The sequence below is a fragment of the Nesoenas mayeri genome, assembly GCF_963082525.1.
Source record: "Nesoenas mayeri genome assembly, chromosome: 15".
NCBI classification, from domain to species: Eukaryota; Metazoa; Chordata; class Aves; order Columbiformes; family Columbidae; genus Nesoenas; species Nesoenas mayeri.
Window position 1 is genome coordinate 5,695,186 of NC_137559.1, and position 26,659 is coordinate 5,721,844.

A 26,659-nucleotide genomic window follows, 5' to 3' on the forward strand; every position below is an offset into this window, starting at 1 on the left:
AAACACACCGTGGAATTTCAGTTGTCTCTTGCCATGGGTAAACACAGATCCGTAACCCATTGCCATTTACTGTGCTCGTGAGAGAAGTCTAAAATAAAATACACTCCTATTTTTTCTTAAGCCTGAATTCTCTCTAAGCTACTGGTAACCAGCATCCTAAAAGACACAAATATAATGTTGAGAGTCCAGAGGAAGAAAGAGATGCCAAAGCCACCAGGTGGCTGTGCAGGAGCTGTGGATGGTCGTCCATGTGGTCCCTGGTCAGAAGGTAATGTTGAACTACAGCATCTCATCGCTGTCACCCCATCCTCACAGCACCCCAACCCTGTTGTGCAAAGACTGACACTCAGAAGGAAAATGCAACTCCAGCTTTTTGCTTTCTGCCTTTCAGGCGTAGGCCTCAAGGTTTTAAAGACTTACATATGTGCTTCACTTATGTGCTCTGAGTATTCCCACTGAAGTTAACTAAGTGGATAAGACTTTGCAGGATTAAAGCCAAATGAGTCCTCACCCACCATGCTGGGAAGTCTCGTTGAAGTGGGTCATTGGAGGGAAAGTAGGAGGAGTCAGTACCGAACTTGCCCCTTTCATTTTATCCTTCTATTTATTTGAAGGATATTTTTTCTAAGCCAGCTTGGGGGGAGAAAAGAAAAAGAAAAAGAAAGCCCCAGGCTGTGGTGTAACCACCAAAGTCAGATGTTGTCATGACTACTAAACAAGAAACCTAATTTATAAAATGAGGAAAAACATATGAATGTGAAATAAAAGAGAAAAAAAGAGAGAGGCAATCGTAAAATATTAACTATGATGTAGAGAAAAATATAAACAGACAGAGTTAGGAAATTCCATGAGGAATATGACTTGTTTAATATTAATCATAAAGGAAGAGATTATGAGAACTCCCAAGAGCGCCAAATGAAATACTCCGCACATCCAGCGCTGTGATAAGAGTCCTTGTCGTGGTTTTCCTCGGCTGCTGGGCCGTCGGTGCTCTGGGTGGAGATGCTCTGGTCAGAGGAGGCCTCAGGGACGTACGTGGTGGTCCCGCTGCTTCTCTCCCCATGGTGATTTTCCTCCCTTGCAGTACTGGCACAAACCTCCATGCTGTCCACAACAGCCAGAATAATCTGAACTTTTATTTAAAATAGAGTAACTTAGAGAAAGCAACTGTCTTTGCGGATGCAGAGGGATTTGTGAGTGGATCAGATCAGGAATGGATCTGGTGTTCCTTAAGCTGCAGCTTAATTGTCTTCCAAAGCTGAGGTTGCTGCAGAGCGGTGGCTGAGGTGTGTCCAGGTGGCTCTGCTCTGGTCTCCATAGGTGCTGTGTCACACGGCTGCTCTTCTTGCCATCTGTCCTCTCTTGAGTTTGGAAAGCCCATGGAGATCCTGAAAGCAAAGCATGAGATAAGTCCTAGATGTTCATGATTTGATCATGAACATTCATGAGCTCACTGACTAAAGACCATTCCTTGTCCAGGGCAAGGTCAAAACAGGGAACCCTGAGGGTTTACCCACCAGATGCCTCCAAGCAGGTACCAAAGGGCTCCTTTGGAGCTCGCTGTGTCCATGCAAATACCCTTTGTTGTGTTGGGCCGGCACCACTCGTCTGTTTTCTGGTGACAGTCCCCTAATGTGGCCCAGGGACCCATGACTACCAACACCATGACAGCAATGGTGCCACCACAAGACGCCAGCAAGGAGCTGCTCTGACCACAATTGCCAATGCATGAGTACTGGGAAATACCTATGTGGTGTCTCGAGTGGAAAATCCTGGGCAGAGCTGTAATTTGCTGCTTCGTTAAACTTCCCTCAGTCGTGTCTGAGCTGCTCATGTATCTATCACGCAGAGATTTCAAGGCTAAAATTGTGCGTTGAGAGATTAATGCCTTGTGGCACGTTCTGCGCTCCATCGTGTAATTTTGCAGTGGTGGGGCTGGCTGCTCGCAGGCCACATTGGACCCGGCTCTCGGTTTGGCACTCGCTTGTAAACAGTTTGGTTTACAGAAACCTTAAGGGTTCCTTCTCACTGTCAGAAGAAATTAAACTACAAAGCCATACCAAAACTACCCGTAACAATGTCGGACTGAAGTCCATAGCATGGAGGTCTGGGATGTCAATGCCCACCCAAGCCAGGACCCCCCAGGGCTGTGGACCAGACTCTCCTTGCTGGACCCCTCCAGCACATGTGAGTTCACAAAGCACGATTCCTCCTGTTCACGGTCCCATGCTGCTCCAACCTGGCACCAGCCGTTCGCACGCAGCCCCAGTGCCAAAATGCTCATCACGATGTTGGCGGTGCAGAAAAACTGGACCAACAAAGCCCTCTGCATCTTATCCCAACCCTCTACATCTTTTCCCAACTCTCTCCATCTTTTCCCAACTCTCTGCATCTTTTCCCAGCTCTCTGCATCTTATCCCAGCTTCCTGCACCTTTTCCCAACTCTTTGCATCTTTTCCCAACTCTCTGCATCTTATCCCAGCTCTCTGCATCTTTTCCCAACTCTCTGCATCTTATCCCAGCTCTCTGCACCTTTTCCAAGCTTGCTGTATCTTTTCCCAGCTCTGTGCTGGCATGCAGGAGCCTGGGAATGTTCATATCCCGGCTCTTTCTAGTCGCTGCTGTTTCAAATGCTGCCGCAGCAGCACTGGCCAGTGCCAGGCAAGTTCTGGGCTCTTCTGCTCTGTGTCTTGTTCTCCCTCTTCTGTTTTAATGTCGTGCTGGCTGTCACCTGTCTCAGGGAAACTCATTATTCCCCTTTGCTAGATGAGGCTGCTTGAATCCCAGAACCAGGCAATACTGAGTTTTTGCTCACTCCATCTGTTGACAAATCCAATTTGCTGGTGAATAATGAGTAACCTTTTAAAATCAGCCCCAAAGCTGATGTGGATACACTTGGTTTTTGTTGAATGAGTCACACGCTCGCTTTGGATTGTAGGAACTTACTCATGGACAGGCAGCTATATTTCATCCTCTGCTAGAGATTATTCTGAGCTGGAAAACCTGAAGCAGCTTTTTTGCCAAGAGTGCATCTCTTCTTGATAACAACACAGCTGCCATTGGGTTCTTGTCAATGCAGGGGCTTCTTGCAGCCTTTCTCCTCCAGCACTAAGGCTGTGCAGTGACAGCCCTTCCTGGAATATCCTGATATACATATATTTTCATTCCTCTTCCAAGGTTCATCTCATATGTAAGCGATCAGCGCGAGCAGGGATCTCCTTGCAGCTGTGACCTTGCAAGTGGGTGGCATTTGCTGCTTCCTCTCCAGCATCCTCCGGGATCTGCATTTCACGTGATCCCATCTGCCACGGGCCAAATCCGTGCTGGGAAAAGCGGTTCGATACTACCAGGAAATAGCCACCGCACTAACCTCTTCATGGTTGAGATCTTCAAAGCTCCCTGTAGGAGACAGGCTACCGAGGCAGCTTTTGAATCCGTACTATGCCATGCATGCAGACAGCTACCTGTTAGATAAGTGGTACAGAATTTATTCTTTTGCATATGTCCCTTCAGAGCAATTTATCTTTTCTGTCTTCCTCTGCAAACCTAAATACCGGGCTTGAGCTTCCTTTAAATATTTGCATTAGTGTCTAGTGCTAAATGGATGCAACCAGTTGGTGTGTTGGAGATTTATTGATTGCAGTTTTCTGTAGGCAAATAGATGTGCACACGGATGCACAGGCAAAATAAAAGCTCCCCGGTGAGGCTGGATAAAATGCTTTTAATATTAGTAGAGAAGAAAATCTGGCTTGATCATAGAATCAGGCTGGAGGAACCCTGAGCATCCTCGTTCTCCTGGGCCCTTCACGTCCTCCCTGGGCTCCGTCCCACCGTGATTTGGTTTTGTGTAGAAGGAATAACTCGGGCAGGGAAAGAGTTGAAATTTCTCCTTCTTTTTTTTTTTTAATCATTTCATAATTTACACCTCATTGCCATTGTAACCTAAATTACAAGCAGGGTGCCCCGGCACTGAAAAGAAACCACTGCAGATGGCAGCATAAAAATGTGTTCTTTAACACGTTTTGTGTTTTCTTAAGTGTATCTGGTTTTGCCCAATGTACATTTCATTTGCTGTTTATTTAAGTCCTTGCCACTGACAGCTTGGGGGATTGCTAAGCTACCATCTGGGATGTAAGTAAAATGCCTTTTTTTTCCTTCTTCTTTTGGCCTTGGAAAATTTAACAAAGGCTTTATGTCTACCGGTTGGGCATTTCGAATCGTATTTTAAATGTGCGGTGGAATGTGTCAGCGTGTTGGCTGCTTACATCATATATTTGTCACAATTCTCAACCCATTTTCTGTGACAGTGGAGGGAATCACTGTGGGTAAGCACAGCGGGGAGCGACCTGCGAGGGCTCGTCATCACTATCTTCATTTTGCCAACAGAGATGTTAAGGCGCGGTGACCGTTCTGCACTTTCTTCATGTTTCTCCTCTTATTTTTTAATTAAACATATCATTTCCACTAACATTTTTACATTCAGTACTTCATTTCTTATCCCTGAGGCTTTTGCAAGCTTGCTTTATTAAAATCAAATGGTGACCAGCCCCAAATAAGGCACCAGATTAGTTTTTCTCGGTGAGTTTTCACGCCACAACTGTTTTCTATTGAAAAGCCGCGGCTCCTGTCCCTGGATTAGCTCCGAACGTGCTGCGAGAGGTTGGTGTGGTGGAAAAATCCAGGTCATCCTGGAGTTTGAAATACACCCAACCTTGGCTTCCAGTGACACTAAGTAGCCAACCCAAGCTAAATATTTTACTGCAGATGTTGCTAAGAGCTTAGAGTTACTGAAATTATGGACTTTAATGAGGCAAAGAAAGTAGCTGCAGAAAGATATAAATCAGAGAAGCCACCGATGTTTTCCACCGTAGTGTCAAGCTGATCAGATGTGACATCCCCTTTACGTTTTCCTTGCGTTTTCCTTCTGCTTGCGGATGTGGTTCTGTCCTTTCCTTTTAGTTTGAAAAGGAAAAGACGAGTTTGAATCTGTGTCGGGGTTGAAATGCCAGTGAATCTGGGGAGCCGAGTCTTGATCCAACCTTTGCAGCTGGCTACTGTGTCTCCGCAACTGGTCGAACCAAAACCTTGCTTTTGAATTGTTTTGAAAGAAATTCGTAACACAGATCCCATTTCCCTATGCCAGGGCTGTCTGAGATTTGAAGTACTCAGCCTGCCCGTCCACATTTATTCCAAAGAACATTGTTTTCCCCGTATTCTGTCTTTAATACCAATTTAATCCAAATTGTGCCAAGACCTGGGTGGATGCTCTTCAAAAAATTCGCTATCAGAACAAATTTTTATCTGCTGTGTTCTCCTTCTCTAATGGGGTTTGCTTTTATATTGGCAATTGTTAGATGCATCTAAATAGTGTAGAAAAAGTGAATTTCGAAGAAGCTTGCCATGACTGTGTTTGGAAAGGGAATTGACATGTTTTCACCAGAACTATTTTAGCATTCCTTCAATCAAGGAATATAAACAGTTCCATGTGACTTCAGGCTGATCCAGGAGTTGAGCGAGCAGGGTTTAATTCACATCATTTCTTGCAGGGGGAATTTTGAACCCACATGTCGCTCAGTGAAGAATGTCCTAATTAGTAGAGAAAAGGGTATTCTGGAGAAATGGCTTTCATTTTCTAATCTTAATACTGTTCTACTTTATTATTGATAACTCAATAATCATCTAGCATTTATTACTGCGGAGTTCTCTGTTTTGGTGAGCGAGTTCTTGATTTGTGTCTGTTGACAACCCAGTTGTCAACAATTGCAATTAAAACAAGGCAGACCTCAAACAAAGATTACGTCTGCTAGGGTGAAAAAATGCTTTTGCTGAATACTTTTCCTGTACGTTATTTGGAGGTGATGCTCGTTCTGAAACAGAAAAGGTAAATGTGAGCTCTGCAGTTTGACCAACTCACAAGTCAAAGCAGGGGTTTGGAACCTGCCGTGCCCAAAACCCGGGTGCCTTTGGGGAAACCTGGGGTGCTGGGGATGCCGAGGGATGGGTTCTTCATCCCTGCTGCTCTGCTCCATGACATCTTCAGTGTGACCCGCAGACTGAATTTGTCTGCGACCGCTTCCAGAAGCGTGTCCAGCCAACAGCACAAGCAGCCCGTGTAACCGCTTAGGTTTTTGACAGTTTTATAACCTTAAATTTGCACCTTATGGAAAACTATGACACTTCGTGATGAATTGCCATGTTGGAATTTTTCTTATGATGTCTTCATACCCGAGTATGTAGCAGACCTCAGCAGAGAGGGAAAATAAAACCCTGCAGCAAAATGCTCCCGGAACAACTTGACTAGGCAAGTATTGCCCAGTCCAACTAGTGCCGTCCAAAAAAGATGGTTATATTTAGGATTATTTTTTAAAGCTGTAATGCTATTTGCCAGGTGTCTAGATCAGATTTGAAACCAGCTTGAAAGGAAGCTGTGGAACAGCTTTTCACGGGTGCATTCTTCAATCGCTTTTTGGTAGAAAGCTGATTTTTATATTACAAACCAGCTGTTGGTTGTTAACTAAAACAGGCAAGAGCTCGTTGGGAAACACGCTGCTGGGGCACTCTGAGAACTCACTGCTGTGCTAACAAGGAAAGAACAACAATTTATCATTTTTTACAGAGAGGTAACTGCTTTTAGCTTATTTGCCATTGATGTGCCCTATCTTGTGTCTGGCTGGAGCTGCCCATGGCCACAGGGGTTGGGAGCTGGGGATGTTCTGTGGTTTGGGGCTGTGCACGGGGGCAGAGCGGGTGCTCGATAAGTTCGTAGCCTGACCCTGTTCCTGTTACTGCAAGAAGAAAATAATCAGCCGCAGGATGGATATCCCACTTGTGAGTCACCTCTGTAAGCTCAGATTTGATGGCCGACAAGCCAGAATGATGGTCTTCAAGCATCGTGCATGGGAACTGATTCTGGGGGAAGGTGCTCAGAGCTGGGGCTGGCCCGTGTAATATTTTGATAAATCTACAAATTATGGTTGGAAAAAACCTTTTGCAACCTGTTCTGCCAATGGAGGAGGCAAATGGAGGGCAGAGCCAAGTGTCCCTCCAGAGCGCGTGGTGTGGGGTTCTTCCAATATAACCCATCTGGAGATACCTCTGAGCAGAGTGTTTCTGCTGGACTTGAGCTCTGCGTTTGCTATAAAAGTGTTTTTAATGAGCGGGATGGAGCTGGTTAGTGAAATGCTTGGACCGTTAATAGATGTAGAAATTTTTTAATGTGCTGTTTGACTTTATTGATGAAATGAGCTAATCAGAACGAGCGCTACGCTCGCGCCGAGTAAAGAAACCCAGGCATGCTCTGAAGGAACAATGCTCTGGTTTTCCACCGCACTCCTATCCTGTGAATGGATCTAAAGCATTTTGCAAACAGCACGTTTGGAGCTCAGTGGGATGTCGCTGCTCCTCGGGGGTGCTGGGGAGGGCAGCGGTGCCCTCGGTGTAACAACCTGACTTGGAGTTTGGGCTGAGATCTTCTGCATCCTGCTTCTCCCTTAGAAAGTTCCATGGTCTCTTTTATGGCCGTGAGTAATCAGGATCTTGTTTTCCAATCCTGTTTCAAAGTGCACTCAAGGCCACGTAATAACAGGCTAATATGGTTTTCTCGGGACTGAACTGGGGCCAGATCCTGATCTCGTGCTGGTAGGAACCAACGGAGCAGTTGACTCCGGTAGCTCTGCCTGTTCCCGTCCATGTCCTCCTGATGGTGACAGGAGTTTTGGTGGGGACCTGCCAAGTCTTCTGCTAATGGGTAGGGTTTGGTGCCTCAAGGGTGTTCCCAGAGCTGGTTTGGGTTAGCAGCAAAAGCTCAGGGTCTGTAGAGAGGGTCTCCCTCGCTCATTTGCCGCGTTCTTCCCATGTGCTGACTTATTCTCCATGGAGAAACTCTACGACCCAGACTTGGATGGAGCACTTGGTCTTGCCTTCCTCACCTTAAACAGCATCCTCATCCAGGCGGCATGCCACTAAAATCAACTTTTTGGAACAAATTGGAGTAAAATTAGGGACAAATTATCTGAAATTGGTCTTCTAATGTAGGATGCTGCTGAAAAGCTCCTTGAGATTTGCTGGTCCATGGAAATGCTCTTTGGCCTTCAGTAAAAAAGTAAATAAGGTGTTGAAAGGTTTCTGCCATTAAGCATCTTTGTGACAGCTTCTCTCTTTAGGAGGAAACTTTACCATCAGAGCTGGGAAGATTTTGATAATTCAGAGCAGAGTAGCAAAAAATTCCTTCCTGCTGTAAAATTATTCTCTCAATTTTATATTGGTCCAACACTTACATAAAACATAAACAGTCCTTGGGCAGTTATTTAGCCTGTAATACATTAATGCGGAACGCTGCAGCCTCTAGCAAAAGAGCGAATGGACAAAGCAGTACCAAGAGGTATTTTACGTAACATAACAAGAGGTGTTTTACATAACAAAGCTGCAGAACAGAATAAATGTGTCAAAGTCAGTAATTTGCAGACACTTCTTGGCTCTGCAGGAGCAGGACAGGAGGGACCCAGTTGGGTTTCAGACCCAAAACGGGCAACAGATCCTAAATTCACACACAATACTTTGGTAATTGAGTTAAACGTATAGAAGTTCCTGGAGTTGGAATACTTTATGCAACGTCTTGGGCTACCTGATAAATTAAAGAAAGTAAATTTTAACTCTTTTGGCACTGTATTTCTCCTGACTACTCATTGCTGGAGGTCAGGTGGATGGCTGGAGTGTGAGATTTATGTCTGTGTATATATTATATTTATATATATACATATATAAATATATAATAACTTCTCTTTCACTCTCTTGCTTCTCTTTAAATTTTTTTCCATTGAAAATCTGGAAGTTGTGCTTATCCATAGAAATGCTCCGCAGTCAAATCCCTTAATCTGTGGGAACTACAGTAGGTGGTTCATATAGCTACAAATTAAAAATGGGTATGGAGTGAGACATTTATATTGCTTCACGTTTAGATCAAGAACAAATGTTGGGTGTATAACAGGAATGGAAAGGGTTTGGTTCCCTGTTGCTTTAGCACAGTTCTGTTTGTAACTTTAGACCAGGTACTTAGACCAGGGATTGCAGAAGCCTTACAGTGCAATTTGTAGTATGTCAAAATCTGACCCAGTTCAAGAACAAATTTGAGTTCAGATTGCTGCACGATTGTGTTTGTGAGCCTATGGTTATTTTATTCCTCAATAGTTATTTCATTCCTCAATATTTCCATTCTACATTAATAAGTTCGAGAGCGATTGTAACTATTTATAAATATTTTAAGTACTGACCTGTGCTTTTTATATGGGTGCTTTTTAACACAGTTCTTCAATCCCCAGCCTTAGCCACTCAGGCAAACAAAAATCTGTATATAGCACGTGAATTATAAAATGTATTGGATTCTCGCTAATTCCTCTCACTCTAAATGAATAATTTGCGTATCTTGGGTCATGTCTGAGTGACCCCCCACTAACTAGAGTTGCGCAGCTTGTGTGTGCAGTGGTGCGAGGGACGTCTCAACGTTTATTATTTTCTTATTTCTGTATTAAATGTGGTAATAACATGTGGGTTCTTTCCTGTCATCTTGTGGGAAGGAAATATTCAGCCTTAGCCTATGAAATCATATTTTGGATACCAAATTTGGGCTGTTTCCTGACTTTGCATTATTCCCAGTGAGCTCGGTAGGTGCTTTTGGAAACCCAGCAGGTAAGGGATGGAGAGAGGGGCTTTGCTTTCTCTCCTGGGCTGTTTTGTAATGTCAATTAAGTTGAGATCGCCTTATTCACTGAGCATCCAAAAGTAAACCCAAGTCAAGCCGCGTTCTTCTTTCTTGTCTCACTGGCACAACTGACTTTGCTCCTTTTCCTCCTGATACTTCCAATAGATTTCTGAATTTCTGTGAGATTCCCGAAACCATTTTATCCGCTATCTAAAACAGAGCAAGTGGACAGAGGTGGTTATTTTCTGCACTAAATAGCTCTGCAAAGCAGAGGTTAAATCCTCGTGCAAATATTGAATCAAGAAGTTAACAAGAGATGAAATTAATAATAAGGGAAAATTAAACGTTCTTGCTGTTGTCATTTAATGGGAATTTTTTACCCGTGCCTGCAATAACTTTTGGGAAAAACTACATATATAAGTATTTTTCAAACCGAAACCAGATGGGAGAATGATAGCCTGTTTTTCTTTGTGGGAGGCTATGTTTTCATGGTACGCAAGTAACTGGAGGCACATGAAAATCAAATTTGGCTTTTGAGGCTTGCCCTTCCTGTCTCTTACAGGAAGGGCCAACTTTTCATGTTATGAGTTTCGGCTCATCCTAAGAGTAGGAGATTCTTTGACGGTGGGGCCGCAGGTTTCAGAAGAGCGGAGTTAATACCTTCACCAAAACCAAAGCAACGTTTGCCTGTTCGGAGAACGCTGATATTTTCTTTCTAAACATCCATCCCAGGCACAGATGGCACAGAGGCTGTGGGTGATGAAATGTCCCCAACGCAGCTGGTAGCACTTGTGGTTTCAATTCCAGTGGCACCAACGTGTGGCCACCAGCCCATTGCCCAGCCTGGCTGCCCAGAGGAGAACCAGAAAGAGAATAAGGCAGCAGAGAAGCGAGGAGTGATGCTGGGGGGACCAGGCAAACAGGCTGACATGGGTGATGGCAGATCTCCCTTTCCCTTGGTGTCACCCATACCACCTGGATTTCATAGAATCATAGAACTGTTTTGGTTGGAAAAGACTGTTAAGATCATTGGGTCCAACCATTAACCCAACACTGCCAGGTCCACGACTACCCCATGTCCCTGAGAACCTCATCTCCGTGTCTGTTCAGCCCCTCCAGGGATGGTGACTCCACCACTGCCCTGGGCAGCCTGTTCCAATGCGTCTCCCTCTGCTCAAAGGCATGGCCTGGCTGGGTCATTTCCAGACTCCCCTTCTCTCTGGTTCCCATGGGGAGCCGAGCAGCCTGCAGAGCTTTTGCCCGAAAGCTCTGGTGGATGTGTGGGATGGGATGGAAAGGGATGGGGACCAGATGGTCCTGCCGGTCCCAAATGCCACCGCTCTCCCTGGTAGCTCCAGAGAGCATGGCACAGGCATTCTTGGGTGCAGACTTGCGCTCCTCCTCACATCTCCTCCTCCATAAGGATCCATAAAATCCAGTTTAAAGGACAGATTTCCCCTTTCCTTGGTGACATGCACAGTCCATTGAGGATCATTCTTAAGTTCTGGAGATCCAGCAGCAGCTCAGTCAGGAGGATGGGTCCTTGCTGTCCCCATCATCTGAGCTGATCACCTGGGGATCTGCGATGAGAAGATCCACATGGGACCCAGGCCCTCCCCAGTTTTGACACATCACAGATGAGCTGGGCTCTTTTTTTTCCAGCTTTGACTAGCACAGGCTGAGTAAGCGCTTGTTTATTTTGTGTGTAGGGAAGGAGGTTTACTTTTGTTTTTCCTACATCCTATTTTTTTTCTTAGTTGATGAATTTGGACCGTGTTTTATCTTGAAATGATTAGTGCCTTTTCTGTAACAGTCATCACTAAAAAGTCACATCTCACATGGCTGTCGGTATAATTAATACCAGTAACAATGCAGGATGACCTCAGCCGCAAGCAGGGGAGAGCTGGAGAGCACTGAGCTAAGTCAGATCTTTTCAAATCATCTGAGCCTAAGGAAATCTATCCTCGGGCTGTTAAAGAGCTGCTTGTTGAAATCCTGTCAGCGTTAGTGATTGTCCTTGAGAATTCATAGAACATAGGTGAAGTAATGAGAGAATGGAGAAGAACTAATAACGTACCTGCCCTCTAAAGGCAGAAAAAAGGAAGAGCCAGGACATTACAGAGTCATTACTGGAAAAATAGTGGGGAAAAAATGATGAAACAGACCATTTCTAAATACCTCCAAAAAACAAGGGGAATAACTACAGCTGCCGTGGTTTTGCAGCCCGTGTAAAAGCAGTCTTCTTTCCTTCATTGACAAAACAGGGCGCATGAATAGAGCATAAACAATATATGCTTTTACTGAGGCTTTTGAAACCGTTTCACATAAAAACTCATAAACAACCCAAGAGAACAGGGTCTGTAAGAAGTAGGAAATACTGTCCGGCAGACAAAACGGGTTGGAAAGTCTATTCAGCGGTTATCAATGGCTCAGTGTCAGAGGGAAGGATTTATCGACGGGTTTCCCCGAGCTCTATCTGGGGATGTTCAGGGTTTTTGTTAATTATGTCTAATATTAGAAGACCACGCTCAGGTGAAAGACATTGGCACACACGATGAGAATTCAGAAGAATCTTGGCGATGTGGTCGAGTCGGCAGGGCTACACTGTTGCAGGAATGGCAAACGTCCTACTGGAATATATAATTATTTGTACTCCAAATACATGAATGCTTCCTCCTCTCTGCCGCTGGGAAGGCCAGAGCTAAAGCTGTGGCTCAGGTCTGGGCATTCCCTTCAGGAAGGAGATGTCCCAGCTGGAGAAAATCCAGAGGGCAGTGAGAATAAGCAGAGATCTAGAGACTGGATTCACAAGGCAGGGCTGGACCAACTCGAATCATTTAATCCAAACGAGAACATTACCGATAGGCAAGGGGCAATGGACGAAGAGTTTTCGCCTCTGTGAAATACTATTGTAGATAGAAGTGTAGACTTTAATGCCAGGGAGCAGAGAATGGGTCATGGGATTAAATATGGTCAAGGAAGAGTTGGGAATTATTAGGAATAATTTTTTGATGGTGAAGCAGATACCCCAGGGAAGGCCAAGGACCTGGCTCCATGACTCAACAAGGCTTCTAGGAAGAGTTTGGACAAACACTGCGGTGCAGGTAGAGACTGGACAGCTTCTTGAGGTCTCTTCCAGCCCTCTGCTCCTATGGTTTTCTCTTAAAATAAATTATAGTTCTTCCAGGCACCCCAATTTTGGCTTTTCTGTGCCAATGGCTTAATACCAGAAAGTTCCAACAGCCTGGTGACCATGTCCCCGCGCTCGGATGGAGCCTGCAAGCTCCAGCCAACCCCAGACCTTGTTTAAGAGTTTACAGCCCGTTGTTGTTCCTTCTGGACAAATATAGAGTCTGCTACACAGAATATGAGCTTCTCCTACCTACTGTATGTTTATAACAATCTGCGATTTAAAAAATATATAAACCAGCCAAACAAAGAAGTCTAACCTGTAAAAAAGTTATGGGTGTAGGTGCCCATTTTCTGACAGAGGGGTTTGGTAACAGCATAGGGGACAGAAATGTAAGGAATAATTGTTTTTGGGCCTAGAACCAGGAAAACTACTTTTCCAAATTAATCCAGTGAGAGCCATGAATCCACAGTATTTCATATCACACTTCATAAAACTCTAGTCATAATCCATAAAACTGACATTATTAGATTAAAAACCTCAGTTCCTCCTATAAGGAGCTCGCTCATTAGACATGCTGTAGTTTTATAACCTTAAAGTTCCTACCCAATTACCATGATTAATACTGTGCTTTAATAAAAAATTCTTAAAAATCACCACAGGGGTTGATACCATCTGTTTGTTATAATTATGCATTTAAATATTGTCCAGCAAGAGAAAGACACTCAGTAAACAGAAATCAAGACCAAAGTAGGGAGGGAACAGCCCATCTACCGCAGCGGAGGTTTGGAGGGTGGAGATATCAAGGTGTGGATGGTTGTGATTGTGGTACGACCACAGAACGGCCGAGTCTGGCATGGTGCAAAGGCTGAAATCATGGAATCACAGAATGGTTTGGGTTGAAGGGACCTTCCCAGCTCCCCCAGTGCCCCCCCTGCCATGAGCAGGGACATCTTCACCAGCTCAGGTTGCTCAGAGCCCCGTCCAGCCTGGCCTGGGATGTCTCCAGGGATGGTTCATCCACCACCTCTCTGGCCAACCTGGGCCAGGCTCTCACCATCCAAAGGGGCAACAATTTCTTCTTCGTGTCCAGCCTGAAATTACTGAGGCATGTGTTCAACAAACTCTTCTTCTGGTTGCTGAGCTGACGAAGCTTCACCCTTAATGCTCCCGGACACATCAACCAAATAACTTTACACCTCATGCTAAAAATGACCATCAAACCATTTCCTAGGGCAGCCTCCATCAGCATGTTTAAATAATTATCTGTTTTCCTGTTAATTGTCTTCCAAGTCTTTGAGGTTTGTTTTTGCAATGCTGAGGGGTTCACGGTGCTCAGCCCCCCTTGGGCTGGGTTTAATATTAACCTGTGTTTAAACCTGGTCCCGGTGCCCAGGCAGCAGCAGCTGATGGGAACATCGAGACTCAGTCAGAATAAGTTAAAAATGTGGCAGGTTCGTGATTCCACCCACAGACCAGCAAATGCCAAACTTGTATTATTTTTGAATCCCCTGATTTTTAAGGGTTGGTGGAAATAAGATATCTTGCTTCTGACTTCCAAGCAATAAAGAGAGGTGAATCACTACTGAAAAAAAAAGTTCCCTTGGACCACCCAGTCGCTCCATACGAAGCTGTAAAACGAGCCTCGGCACAAGTGGCAAATTGCAGGATTATTTGCTTAATATTAGTGGAGTTGCACAAGGCAAATCATGTCAGAAAAGGATCAGAGTTTCCTAACAAAGTAGCTAAGTGAGAAGTGTGTTAATGAATACAGGCTCATTAATATGCATTGAACTAAATGATGTTCAGGTCAAAGGGGGAGCTCCAAACCTGGAGTACAACACGTTATGTTCAACGACTTAACATGTGTGTGTAATTCAGATTTAAATACTTTTTTCCCCTCATAATGCTAGATAATTATCCAACTCAGGATAAATAAGTAATTATTTTTTTAACTAAGTAATAGTTAGGACTTCAGTTATTTATTGTAGTAGTTCAGATCTCTCATTTTTTTTAGGATTTTCTCACTGTTAATGAAGAGTCTTGCCAGGGGTTTTGAAAATTGTAGCTTGCAAATCACCATATTGTTTAAAACATTGTGCCGATCCTATAAAATATGAAATTACATGTGTTTAACGTTTGTTTGATGTCGTTTTTAATGACAAAACACACATCTTTTTAACAGAACACTGGCTGCAAGCCCTCAGACTGCAATCTGTGTGTGTCTTTGATGTTTGCATCATGGAATGGTGTTTTGGGAGAGCACCTCTAGTCTTCAAGAGCCGTGGTGGGAGAGCGAGCAGCACAGTGGGGCTGTTCAGGGATGGGGACACACGGGATGGGGACACTCCAGGATACACCACAGGGAGAGTCTGAGGAGCAGCATTTGGATATGCAGGTATTTCAAGGGGGACTTGTCATTAAGAAATTGGATTTTTAATGGGAGGATTTGGGTCCTATTTCAGGTTCTGCCTCAAGACTCTGTAGGTGATCTTAAGTGAGTTTCTTCAGGGCGATATCCCCAGAGAGCATCGTTGAAATAAGAATTAGGTGCCACAATTCTTTCTCTCTCGGCCTGTGACACAGCTGTAATACATCTTAATTTTGATCTAACTTTTTCTGGTATGTTTAGATGTACTTTTTTTTCATTGTCTGTTTTGGCAAATCAAATCTTGCACTGTCTTGAAAGTCTCCTTGACCACATGCACTAAAATTGTGAGTAAACAGTTCATGGAAGTTCAGCTGTGTGAATGGAGATGTGTTCTTTAAATAAAATAATGGTGGTGCCATTCAAAGTTACAGCTTTCAATGTAGCTGGAAGATGGGGAGGTTCTCATTAGCTGATCTGAAGGCTGAAAAATAAATGTAATACATTAAGTCAGCTTTATAACCTTCATTTTTTATGGATAAGATGGTGAGATTACTTTATTTTCTTTCCTTTTTCCCACCTTTTTTGTTTTAACGTGTCTGAGGAACAGCTTGTTAATTACAGCTAAATCCTAATGGTGCAAGAATCCAAATCAGCCTCAAAACTCAAATAGTCCCCAACAGTCATCAACTGCTTTTCTCTTCTTGTCTTTGTGTGCATGGATCCCCATGGATTGTTTTATGCCAACACTAAATCTCTCCTAGCAGGTTCCTTTGTGACGGCTGCTGGGAGGCCCTGGGGAAACCCAGATGTGTCTTCATGGCCACCACCCCAGGGTTGGCTTCATGTGACACGTTTGGCTGGTTCTGAAGCAAGTTCACAACGTCAGTTCTGCACCTGGGGCAAGTCTTGGTGTCAGCAGGGCTGAGCTGGCAGCAGTTTGGTGTCGGGTGAAACGCAGAGCAATTAGATGCTTTTGGTGAAAACCCAGGTTGTGTGTGAAAGCAAAGCAATGGGTTTTTGAGGCCGTCGGTGGTGTCAGCGCAGCCCGTGCTCCTGCCTTCACAGAATCACAGAATGTCAGGGGTTGGAAGGGACCTCAAAAGCTCATCCAGTCCAATCCCCCACCAGAGCAGGAACACCCAGATGAGGTTACACAGGAAGGTGTCTAGGCGGGTTGGAATGTCTGCAGAGAAGGAGACTCCACAACCTCCCTGGGCAGCCTGGGCCAGGCTCTGCCACCCTCACTGAGAAAAAGTTTCTTCTCAAATTTAAGTGGAACCTCTTGTGTTCCAGTTTGAACCCATTACCCATTGTCCTATCATTGGTTGTCACCGAGAAGAGCCTGGCTCCATCCTCCTGACACTCACCCTTTATATATTTTCCAAAGGTTAACGTGCAGATGGGATGAAATCAGGTTGTGTGACACATAGGGTGATGCACGGTGGAGCAGAGATGTCCGTGTGATGCTGGGAACTGCGTATTTGGAAATTGCTTATGTGCAGAGGGAGTTGTACGCACAGGCTGGCAAGCACTAACGTGACACCTCGGTGGAGAAGATAAATGTGGCGTTGAAACACAGCGGGAGGGGTCGGTCCGGTTGAGCATGAGAAATGTTAGCGTGGCTGTACGAGTTCCTGGGGAGACCCATCTGATATCCTCCGTACGGCCCTTGTCAGCACCCAGCAAGATTGATGGAGCCTCGTGTGGTCGAGGGCACGGCTGCTGGGAGCGGCGGGCAGGGCATCCCCGGGGATGGGACAGCGAGCGGCTCGGTGTGGTTTAAATTAGAAAAGCGGAGGAGGGATGTAACCGTACAAATAAACAGAGGAGTCTATGAACAGGTAAAGTACTGGCTTAGAAATGAATAAGTATAGACTGGGCTTGAATAAATTTAGGCTAGAAAAGCACGAATTAAAAAACGCTCGTGATGAAGCAGAAGTTGCTCTGTGCACTTGGGTTTATAGGAAGCTCTAATGAAAGGTTTGGCACGTACCTTGTGGGGGGGTTGCCTTTGCTGTCCCCATGGCTGACGTGTGAGCACGGCGAGGAGGTGACGTCTTACACCTGCAAAATGAAGCCACATGCTGTGAAGATGTGATTCATGACCAAGGCTAAACAGGCAGCACCCAAAGATGAACACCTGATGCTCATTAGGACTTGCTGGAGAATGGCAAGAAGGTTCCTTGTATTTTTTTAAGTCATTTGAAGAGTAAGACGAAGAATAATGCGTGCCTACAAAAAGCCTTTCCCAGTCTGTACAGATTTATGGGGACTCCTCCAAAGGCTTACAGCTTTTTCCACTTTCTCTGCCTTACACGTGCAAGACATTCTCCTAAGTAGCCAATAAAAGCTAAAATTAAAAATAAAAAAGCCTCTTAAAAATGCACACTTGTATATTTAATGCTACTCTTTAATTAAAAGTTGCAATATTTCCTCCTGAAGGGTTTCAGGAGTTTTGCTGTCACAGATACGTCGGTATAAGCAGGAAGCGGACGGTTCCCTGGGGGCCAAACCGGGAGCTCTATGGAAATCAAGTCACACTATACCCCGGCTGAAAGCGAGGGCCGCGCTCACGTTGCAAACCAGTGGGGTGCATTTGGGCTGCAGGGAGGGAAAGGTTTGCCGTCACCCTTGCAATCATGGAAAAATCAGCAAAGTATGTGCCAGGGTGCTGAAAATCCATCCGGCGTTTCCTTCACTGCGCTTTTCTGTTGTTATTTAAGCCGATGCAACACCCTCTGCTGCCTTTTCCCCTTTTAGGTGCTTCTGATCATAAGTGGCAACCTGAGCTTCCTGAACTGGCTGACCATGGTGCCCAGCATCGCCTGCTTCGACGACGCCAGCCTGGGGTTCCTCTTCAGCTCGCGGCGAGGGGCGGTGAAGGAGCGGGTGGTGCAGATGCAGCTGCAGGAGGCAGCCGGGGAGCAGCTGCCCCCGCAGTACGGTGAGTTATTCCCAGAGCAGGGAAAAGCTGCACAGTGAAGTGTTTGGTGTCCTTATCTCAGAAGCCGTCATCTCCTCCTGGAGCAGACATGGGTGGGCAAGGAGATGGCATCATGTAGATGAAGTTCTCAGGGACATGGGTTAGCGCCAGGGTTAGGTTAACGGTTGGACTCGTTATCTTGAGGGTCTTTTCCAACCAAAATCATTCCTTGATTCTATGACTCTGCCAACCTTAAGTAAACAATGTGGACTTGCACAATTTATCTTGTGGTTATGTTTTTTTTTTACCTTTTATATTCTTTTGTTGGGGTCCAACAACTCTCACTAACTGGGAGAGAGACCTGGCTGCTGGGAAAGTGAGTCACCATACCTGAAGGGGTTTAAAAGATGTATAGATGGGGTTCTCAGGGACATGGGTTAGTGCCCGTGTTGGGTTAACAGTTGGAGTCTTGAGGGTCTTGGGGGTCTTTACCAACCAAAATGATTCTGTGGTTTTATGAACGTGGCCGTTCCCCGTTCAATGTCCTGCTTGGAGAAGGCGAGAGGAGCAGCTGCCCGTGGGCGCTGCCACAGTGGGGAGTGAGATCCCCAAAGCAGAAAGGAGATGAACTCACGTTCATACCGTGAACATGGAAAAACATATACAAGGGATTTTGTAACTGAACAAAAGGGGTCAAAGTGGCTGATTTTTCCTTCTGAAGGGAGTTTTCAAGCAGCCCTGGTCCATAAGATTGCCTGCACGAGCAACGCTGGGATATTTTTCATGGGGCTGCATAACAGATGTAGAGTTGTGTTTGTAGCATTTTTATGAACCGCTTATAAGCAACAAATTGCCTATAATATCAACAATAATCACAGATGCTCATTTTTCAATACACTAAACATCTGTCAGAAGAATGAAAAATGCCAACTAGACACATCATCTGTCTCTGGTTGTCTCTCATCAACCAAGAAATGCAGCTTATTAACCTAAAGCGTTAACTCCAGCAAGGCTAATGAAGTTTCATTGAACTCTCTGTGTCTCCTGTCTTTTGCTGGCACAAATCCTTAACAGCTTTTCCCCTCCCGTAGCTTCGCTTTAGAGGCTGTGGGAGCCTTGAGCTTTCCTACCAACTGTATTTTTGCATCCAGTCCCAAACCACACTCAAGTCTCACCTTCCTTCTGGAGGGGAAACCAAAGGGCAACTCTTTGCTGTGGCACTCAGTGAGTCACGGTGAGAGGGAGGTGGATCCTTTTTTTGAGGAACTTACTCCTTTTCTGTGATGTTCTCCAGAAAACCTTACTGAGTCAGGGTACCCAAGTATAGAGGGCCATGCATACATACTCTGGAGTGAAGTGTCCCTGTTCTGGGCTTTTTAAAAGGGATAATCCATAAGTAAAGGGTAGGATATCTGTAATATTCTAGGTGAACTTGGATTTCTATGTATTCTTTCTGCTAACAAAGCAGAAGCTGTTGAACTGGCAGTAATGGACTCTGTGGCAAGAGGTTTAGAGGAGCCCTCACCCCTGGGTCACTGGAGCAGAAGACAGGAGGGTACCAGCCATGCCCCGCTCGTGACCTGATTTTACAAGGTTCTGGCCACATCCTTGAAGCGCGTGTGTGTGTAATTCCCACCGAGACCTCGAATTCCCATTGCTCGTGCTCAGCTCCTGCCTGCTTCATCCAGATCCCCTTGGCTCGTGTCCCATGCTCCTTCTCCAAGTCTTGCTCCATCCTTGCTATGTTGAGGTTTTTTCTTCTCTGTATTAAACCCTTTTTTCTCTGTGACTGAGTAGCTGTGACCCCGAGGGCATGGTGACCATCACCACCTGCTGAAGGATGAGCAGTCCCTGCGTGGCCATAAACTGGGACCTGCTGAGCTGCTGATGCTGGTGGAGGGCTCCGTGTCTGTGCCTGCTCTTTAATTACAGGCTGGGAAGTTCAGCCCATATAAAAGATGAAAAAAATGCCCAACAGACTCATACAGCACAGGGGACAAGGGGAGAGATCTCAGCGACCTCCTTCCCAAATCAAATGATTCTCCAGAAATGTTCTCAGACTAAACAATTATTAATAGCTTCTGAGAGAGGTTCAAATAAACATCCCTCTCCTGTAGAGATAAGGGGGAAGCTACATGCAGTTGCTTTGAATTGGATCCTTTGGCTGTTCATGTTAAACAAATTTAAAAGGGCCATAAGGGTAGGAGCCCCTCAGAGGTCACTTGTGCTTATTTGTCTGGTTCCCAGAGGTCGCTCCTTAGGCTGGAATCCAGCCCAGCCCTGCTCCTGCAAACCCAACGCCGAAGCGCTGGTGGAGCAACATGCATCTCAAACATAAATGATAAGCAATAGAGATTTGCAAAAGGAAAATGCGGTTTGAAGGGAGCTAGTGAGCAAGCAGGAGGAAAATACCAGAAATAAGCCCGGGCAGTGGGGAGGAGGCAGGAGCGGAGCCGTGGGGAGCTGGAGAGACTCCACGCACGGCTTACAAACCAGGAGGGCAATTTTGAGCAAGGTGCAAGCGCCAGCTGTGTTTTTTCCCCTATATTAAAGCAATGATTAATCTTCACATTTTCCACATTTTTCCCTTTAGCCCTTTCTCAGACTATTTAGAGAAAGGCAGATCTTTGGGGCGATAGCATGTGGCCCTCGGCAAGGTCGGGGCGATTATGGTGAAGGGTTTGTCAGCCCCTGAGAGCAGCTGTGAGCACCCAGGCAGGGTCCCGCAGCTGTGGGGGGGTCAGGCAGGGGATTTGGGGGAACAAAACCCATCACTAGCAGTGAAATCACCTTCTTCTGGTCTGCTTCTAACAGGCTGCTACATCCGCAAAGTGGTGAACATCTCCTTGGGCCTCCTGATTGCCTATCTCAGCATCCCTGTTGTCATAAACCTGCTCAGTTCCAGACAAGTCATGAACACGTCATTCAACCCTCTCAGAATAGTGAACACCTACGGAGCTTTCGGGAGGTAAATAGATTTTAATGGCATGTCGTATTGCTCTGCTCCTCTCTGCTGTATAGTCCGATAGTCCGTCTGTGTGCCTTAAACCTAAACAGAAATCCTTCCAGTAGACTTGGAATATCGATTTATGAGAAAGAAGGAGAAAAGGAGCAAGTTTCTTTCCCACTGAATTATAATGTATTTTCTTTCAGCCGCTTTTAGTTAGCTCTTTATATTGATGTAGCAAATGTAATAGCAGGATGAAAATATCCATAAAAGAGTTCATCCAGTGGATAGTCTTCACCAGCACCAGCCCACTTTATTTATGGGGAACTTCTCTTCCCCTGCGTGCGTTTGCTCTCCCTCATGTAAATATTCACATAAGCTATTGGGTAGCAAATTTTAGGCCAACAAAAGGAAGTGCTTTTTCCAACGAGTGACTTGGGGGATTCATTGCTACAGGAAACTGTGGAGACGAAAGTATAAATGGCCTCAAAAAAGAACAAGACAGATTTAGAGGACAGGCCCAATAGCAGTTTGGCTGCTGCCTTTAGCTTAGGAAATCTCAGTTACAGCTTCGAGGTGGGACTGGACAAGGGAAGCGTCTCCATCCGTGTTTGCAACCAGGCTGGGTTTTAAACATCCGAGGCTGGGTTTTCTGAGGACAGGTCACCAGGTGTAGGTGAGCCACGGCTGGGGCCACCAGCACCGTGCTCGTGGCCCTCCCAGCCTCTTCCTGACCACAACAACCGAGGAAATGCTGAAAAACAGGAATTTCAACCTAACAGCTTACCCCAGGGGCACCAACAGGGCTGGTCTTCTCTGCATGGACCTCTGGCTTTGCCACCACCTCGCCGTGGTGGCCATGGGTGTTGTGCAGAGATCCGGGATGGGTGGGATGCTCAGCTCTGGGGTTAGTGGTCTCTCAACAAGGGCCCACAGGACAAGCCAACGGTAATTAAATAGGTTTTTAAAAAGATGAAGCAGGGTGGCTGTGGGGATGATGAAGGCTGGCCGAGCAGATGGTGAAGGGGAGGAGCAGGTCTCGCTGTGAGCGCTGGAGATGCAGAGGACACATGGAGCACATCAAATTTTTTCAAATAGCAGAAATTGCTGTGGAAAGAAATAAGTTAGAAAAAAAAATATTAAAAATATCAATGCTAGTTGTGGAAAATGCTGAAGTTTCTGCTTTTTTTTGAGAGACGGAGAAACAACCCCTTTGAAGGCTGGAGTGATGAAGCTACGGGAGATTGTTTTCTTTGGGTTGTTGTTCTTTTTCTTCCTTAGTCTATGGTTTCTGTTTCAACAGTTACCAGAACCTAAAGAGCATGTGATGAAATGCTGCTGTAATATGTTTGTAATTCCAGCCTATGTAAACCAATAAAAAGAGGATTGCAGCTTATAATGAATATACGATTATGTGAAACTTGACATATTTTGAATCACACAGTAGGAACATACTTTTATTAGTAATTTGGTGTCCCTGATTTACAGTGTGTTTCTAACCATTGGGCAGCTGGCCATGGCTCATAACTCAGCCCAGCGTATAATATGGGACTTGGCTGGAGAATCCAGAAATCTGTTAAATGTAGGTAACAATTAGAAGCGGAGATGTACAGCATTCCTTGGGTTGGAAGCATCTATCGCTGGAAGCCATCAGGAGAGAAGGTGGAGGCTGCATGTTTCCAAACTTTCGGTTTCTTGGGTTGAAGGAGGAAGGACCAAAGTAGTAAAAAACTAAAGGAGTGTTGGGAGCTGGACAGCTTTGATAGGCAGAGTTCCGCAGTTACGTGTTGGTTATGGAAAACAGCTCTCCAGTGCAGGCGAGCGTCACTGATAGGTCATTGAGAACTCGGTGAGGGTGTTTTCACGTGGGCTTTCCATGACCTGCAGAATTTGCAGTCCTCGCTGCTCTACCACCCTGCTGTGCAGGGTCCAGCCAAGCAGCAGAGCCTGCCGTGACCTGCCGTAGGGCTGGCCTGCTTTTTAACCAAGTTTTTATACATCACCTGGGCACTGGGGGCTTTTTTGTTTTAATTTTCTGCTTTTCATGGCTTGGTTTGCATTGGCTTATGCGTTACCTTCTCCTCCCCTTCCTCTTGCTGAGTAATATCTCCATGAGACCCGTCTTCCAGCTGGGATGGTGAAATGTTTGGGGGTGTAGTGATGCTGTTAATGATGCCCCAAGTGTCATCTCCTGGGGGTTGCTCTGTATGGGGCCACCCACTGCCCCAAGGCTCAAGCAGCTATGGCCAGTTGACCTGGGCTCATTGCCAGCCTGTCCTGCCCTGCCCCTGTATTTTTGCACATGGCGCATGCTAAAAACCTGGAGATGATGGAGTTGTGTTTTGTGACTGTATCTTTCATCTCTCTTTCCTCAAATAATCAGGGGCTTGTAGTCAGAGAGCTCTTGTATCATGGGAGTCAACAGAGTAACAGAAACAAAAGTTTCCTTCAGAAACATGGGACAAAGAGAGAATTTGGTGCAGGTTGAACATACTCACGTGGGACTTGGGAGAACTCATATTCTCTCCGTGTCTTGGGCAAGTGTTAGGCTCTGATTTGGAAAGACAGACCCTTCAATTTCAGTAGGAGTCATATTCTTTAGCCGTTGTCCTTCCTTGGATTGGCACAACCACAGGGTGATAGAGGTTCTCTGTACCTTGACCCACCAGGATCCACCTGCACCGTGGGGCCATTGGGGCAGTTGAGTGTTGACTCTCATGAATTAGCATTTTCCATGACTTGTGACAAAAACCAAGCTCATGTTGTGTCCCACAGCATTACCAAAGAGAGGACAGAAGTCATCCTTCAGGGGACATCCAGCCTGGATCCCAATGACCCTGCTGCTGTCTGGGAGGAGTATGACTTCAAATGCAAACCCGGGGATCTGAAGAGGAGGCCATGCTTCATCACCCCCTACCACTACCGCCTGGACTGGCTGATGTGGTTCGCTGCCTTCCAGGTATGTGCCTTTGGGTGTTCAGAGACCTGGACCAGGAAAAACAATTTGTATGAATTTACTATGTGTTCGGGTGGGTGGGTGGATATTTGAAGCCCCGATGAAGTTAATTGTGTTTAGAAAAAAAGAAAAAGAAAAAAAGGTTGTATTCCTAAAGGATGTCTGCTGCTGGTGTAATGAAACTCTTCGAAATTTTATGTGAGGCTTTTTAATTGTTTCTCAGCAATAACAAGAGTTCAAGACATTGAGAAAGGCCCTGCAGAAGCTGCCTCGCAGGGGACTCACCCCTTGGACCCTCTTGGGGACACCCCTGGGGACACCAGCAGTTGCTTCCACTGCCCACCTGCCTACGTATGGATGTAGGATCCCTCAAAATATTTTCCCCACATGGCGTCAGCAAACAGGTGACAGCCATAAATAGAAAAGAGAATAGGGGAGGACAGGCTTGTAAAATTAATTCTTGTATGTGTTTTAGCCTATTCTGCAAAATTTTATTTGTGTGAATGTGAGCTCTTGGACTGGGTTTTACAAAACGTGGGCTTACAGCAGTGGCATGAGGCAAACCCGTCTCACATTATCACGGGCTTTTCTCTTTGTTCGTGTGTCCTCTCCCGGCATATCCTCTTCCCTGCTTCAAACTTCTCTGTTTGCTTTCTTTGTGGTATTTTCGTTTAGGCGCCTTTTGGATTCCTCAGCGATGACATAACCATCGCTATGGTTTTATATTTACCCCGCTAGTTTTTGTGTGCTGGAATTTCATTTAATCTGCATTAGGTATGCTTATCCCTCAGCAAGACGACAGCAAAGGTTAAAACTCAAGCCAGCAGCGGTGCCCAGTATGACGTAAAGGTGCAGAAGGTTGAATGGGAGCTGTTGGTTTAAATCTGACTGTATTTTGGGAGGGCTCCGGCAGCAATGAAGAAATTCAGCTCATCCCACCAAAGGTTGTGTCTGCAGAGGACAGAAATGTTTCTGAGATGAGAGAAAGGCTGTTTGTTTCCAGGGCAAGAACATCCCAAAGGCTTTAAAATACAAAGTGATCTCAGGTTTAAAACCGAAGGAGGACAGGAGGAAGATGAAAGAGCGCGGCCTCTTCGCATCTTTATTAAAAACGTTTAATTCATTGCAAGATTCCCCCAAGTGTCTGTTCACCTGGACTCAGGGGCTGCTGCCGTGCATGCCCGCCAAGGTGTCTGTCCACATCGGCTCATTAGCACTAATTAGCACAGAGGGTCTCGTTGTGGCAGCAGGAGGTGGGTGCCCGAGGTGTGTGTCACACCTGGGGCGGATCTGTCACCTCCTGCCACAGTGGCACCGGCTGGAGATGAGTCCTGCCATCCCATGGGTGTCCCCCACCCACCGCAGGGCTCCTGTCGCTGGGGACGTTCCCATGGCCCCCCTGGTGCACGCAGGTCTGCGTGAAGCAAGTTCAGATCCTGCTTAGAAGAAGTATTAATAAAAAGTGCAGAAAGGGGGAAAAAAAAGCCCTTCTGAACAGTGGGGAAGACTGTAGTTGGAGATAATGGGAAGGCAAGTAGCCTGGGCGCAGCAGCGAGCATTCACAATCTGGATGTCTAGGCATGTAAATACCTGCTTAAGTGTGGAAGTAAATCCCGTTTGCAGAGGCCGAATATGTGTTTGAAAACAGTGAGCTGTGTGTTTGGTGCTGGCTGTCACCTGGGGAAAGCTGTCTGTCCTGCCATCCCCCCACCACAGCCACAAGTCCCCATCGTTCAGGTGATGTTCAGCTGCAGAAAGGATGAGAAACCAGAAGTCAAAACTCTAGAAGTTTGTGAAGCCAGGCAAGTTTTGCAAACACCATACAGTAGTTTATGGAGTCCATAAAACCAGGTTACTTCAGTCTCTGGATTAGATTTAATATTTTTTTTCAAGTTCTGGATTTTTTCTGTGCCACCACTCACCATCTGCCCCATCACCTCCAGAGCAGGCGGCCGCAGGGCTGGTTTTGCGGTTCGTTGGCGGTGGCCAGGTAAGGAGCTGACATATCCAGCTCTGACAGGCTGCAGAAAAGCCGGGGACTTGGAGGGAAGATATTTACCATCCCTTTGTGCTGCTCCTGACAGGTTCCTCTTTGCACCTCATCACCGCTTGACATACGACGCCTTCCTCTGCTCGGTCTTTCCTGCAAAACTTTCCACCTTGGCTGTAGCTGCAGGGTTTGCTTTGAAGAGCCGGCGCCCGGGAGAGCCCTTGGCACGGCTGGCGCGGCAGCGGGAGGAGCCGCCGTGCTGCTCCACCTCTGAATTGCGATTTATTAGTTGACTGCCTCTTAATTACTGTTCCAGTAGCGCCGTAATTACATGTAATGTAACATGGCATTATTTTCCAGGAAACAATTTTCGTGACGTTAATTTTATTATCTAAATATAATATGCCTTTTCACTTGTCCTCTAAATCCCCTCTTTGTTTTGTATGTCTCGACATCCCGAGGGTGCTGTAGTTCTGAATTGGAGCCCTTCATTTAGTTCTGGCAGGGACATAACCCGTCCAGAAACATGTCTGTGTTGCTTCTTCCCGGCTGCAGAAGGGGAAAAGCTCCCACGAACCTGCAGCAATGTGTGGAAATCTGTGTGACCCTTTTCAGTGGTTTCTCAGCAGTCACCTCGGGGACCAC

General features: G+C 45.8%; 1 protein-coding gene across 1 annotated transcript in view; it reads left to right on the top strand.

Annotated features, from left to right (window-relative positions):
• LMF1 (lipase maturation factor 1) overlaps positions 1-26,659 on the top strand; it is a 180,466-nt gene that overhangs the window by 137,630 nt on the left and 16,177 nt on the right. Inside the window, exons 7-9 of the mRNA XM_080354157.1 lie at positions 17,959-18,142; positions 20,936-21,089; positions 23,844-24,027. Of these exons, the coding sequence (XP_080210283.1) occupies positions 17,959-18,142; positions 20,936-21,089; positions 23,844-24,027 (522 nt within the window). The remainder of the gene's footprint in view (positions 1-17,958; positions 18,143-20,935; positions 21,090-23,843; positions 24,028-26,659) is intronic.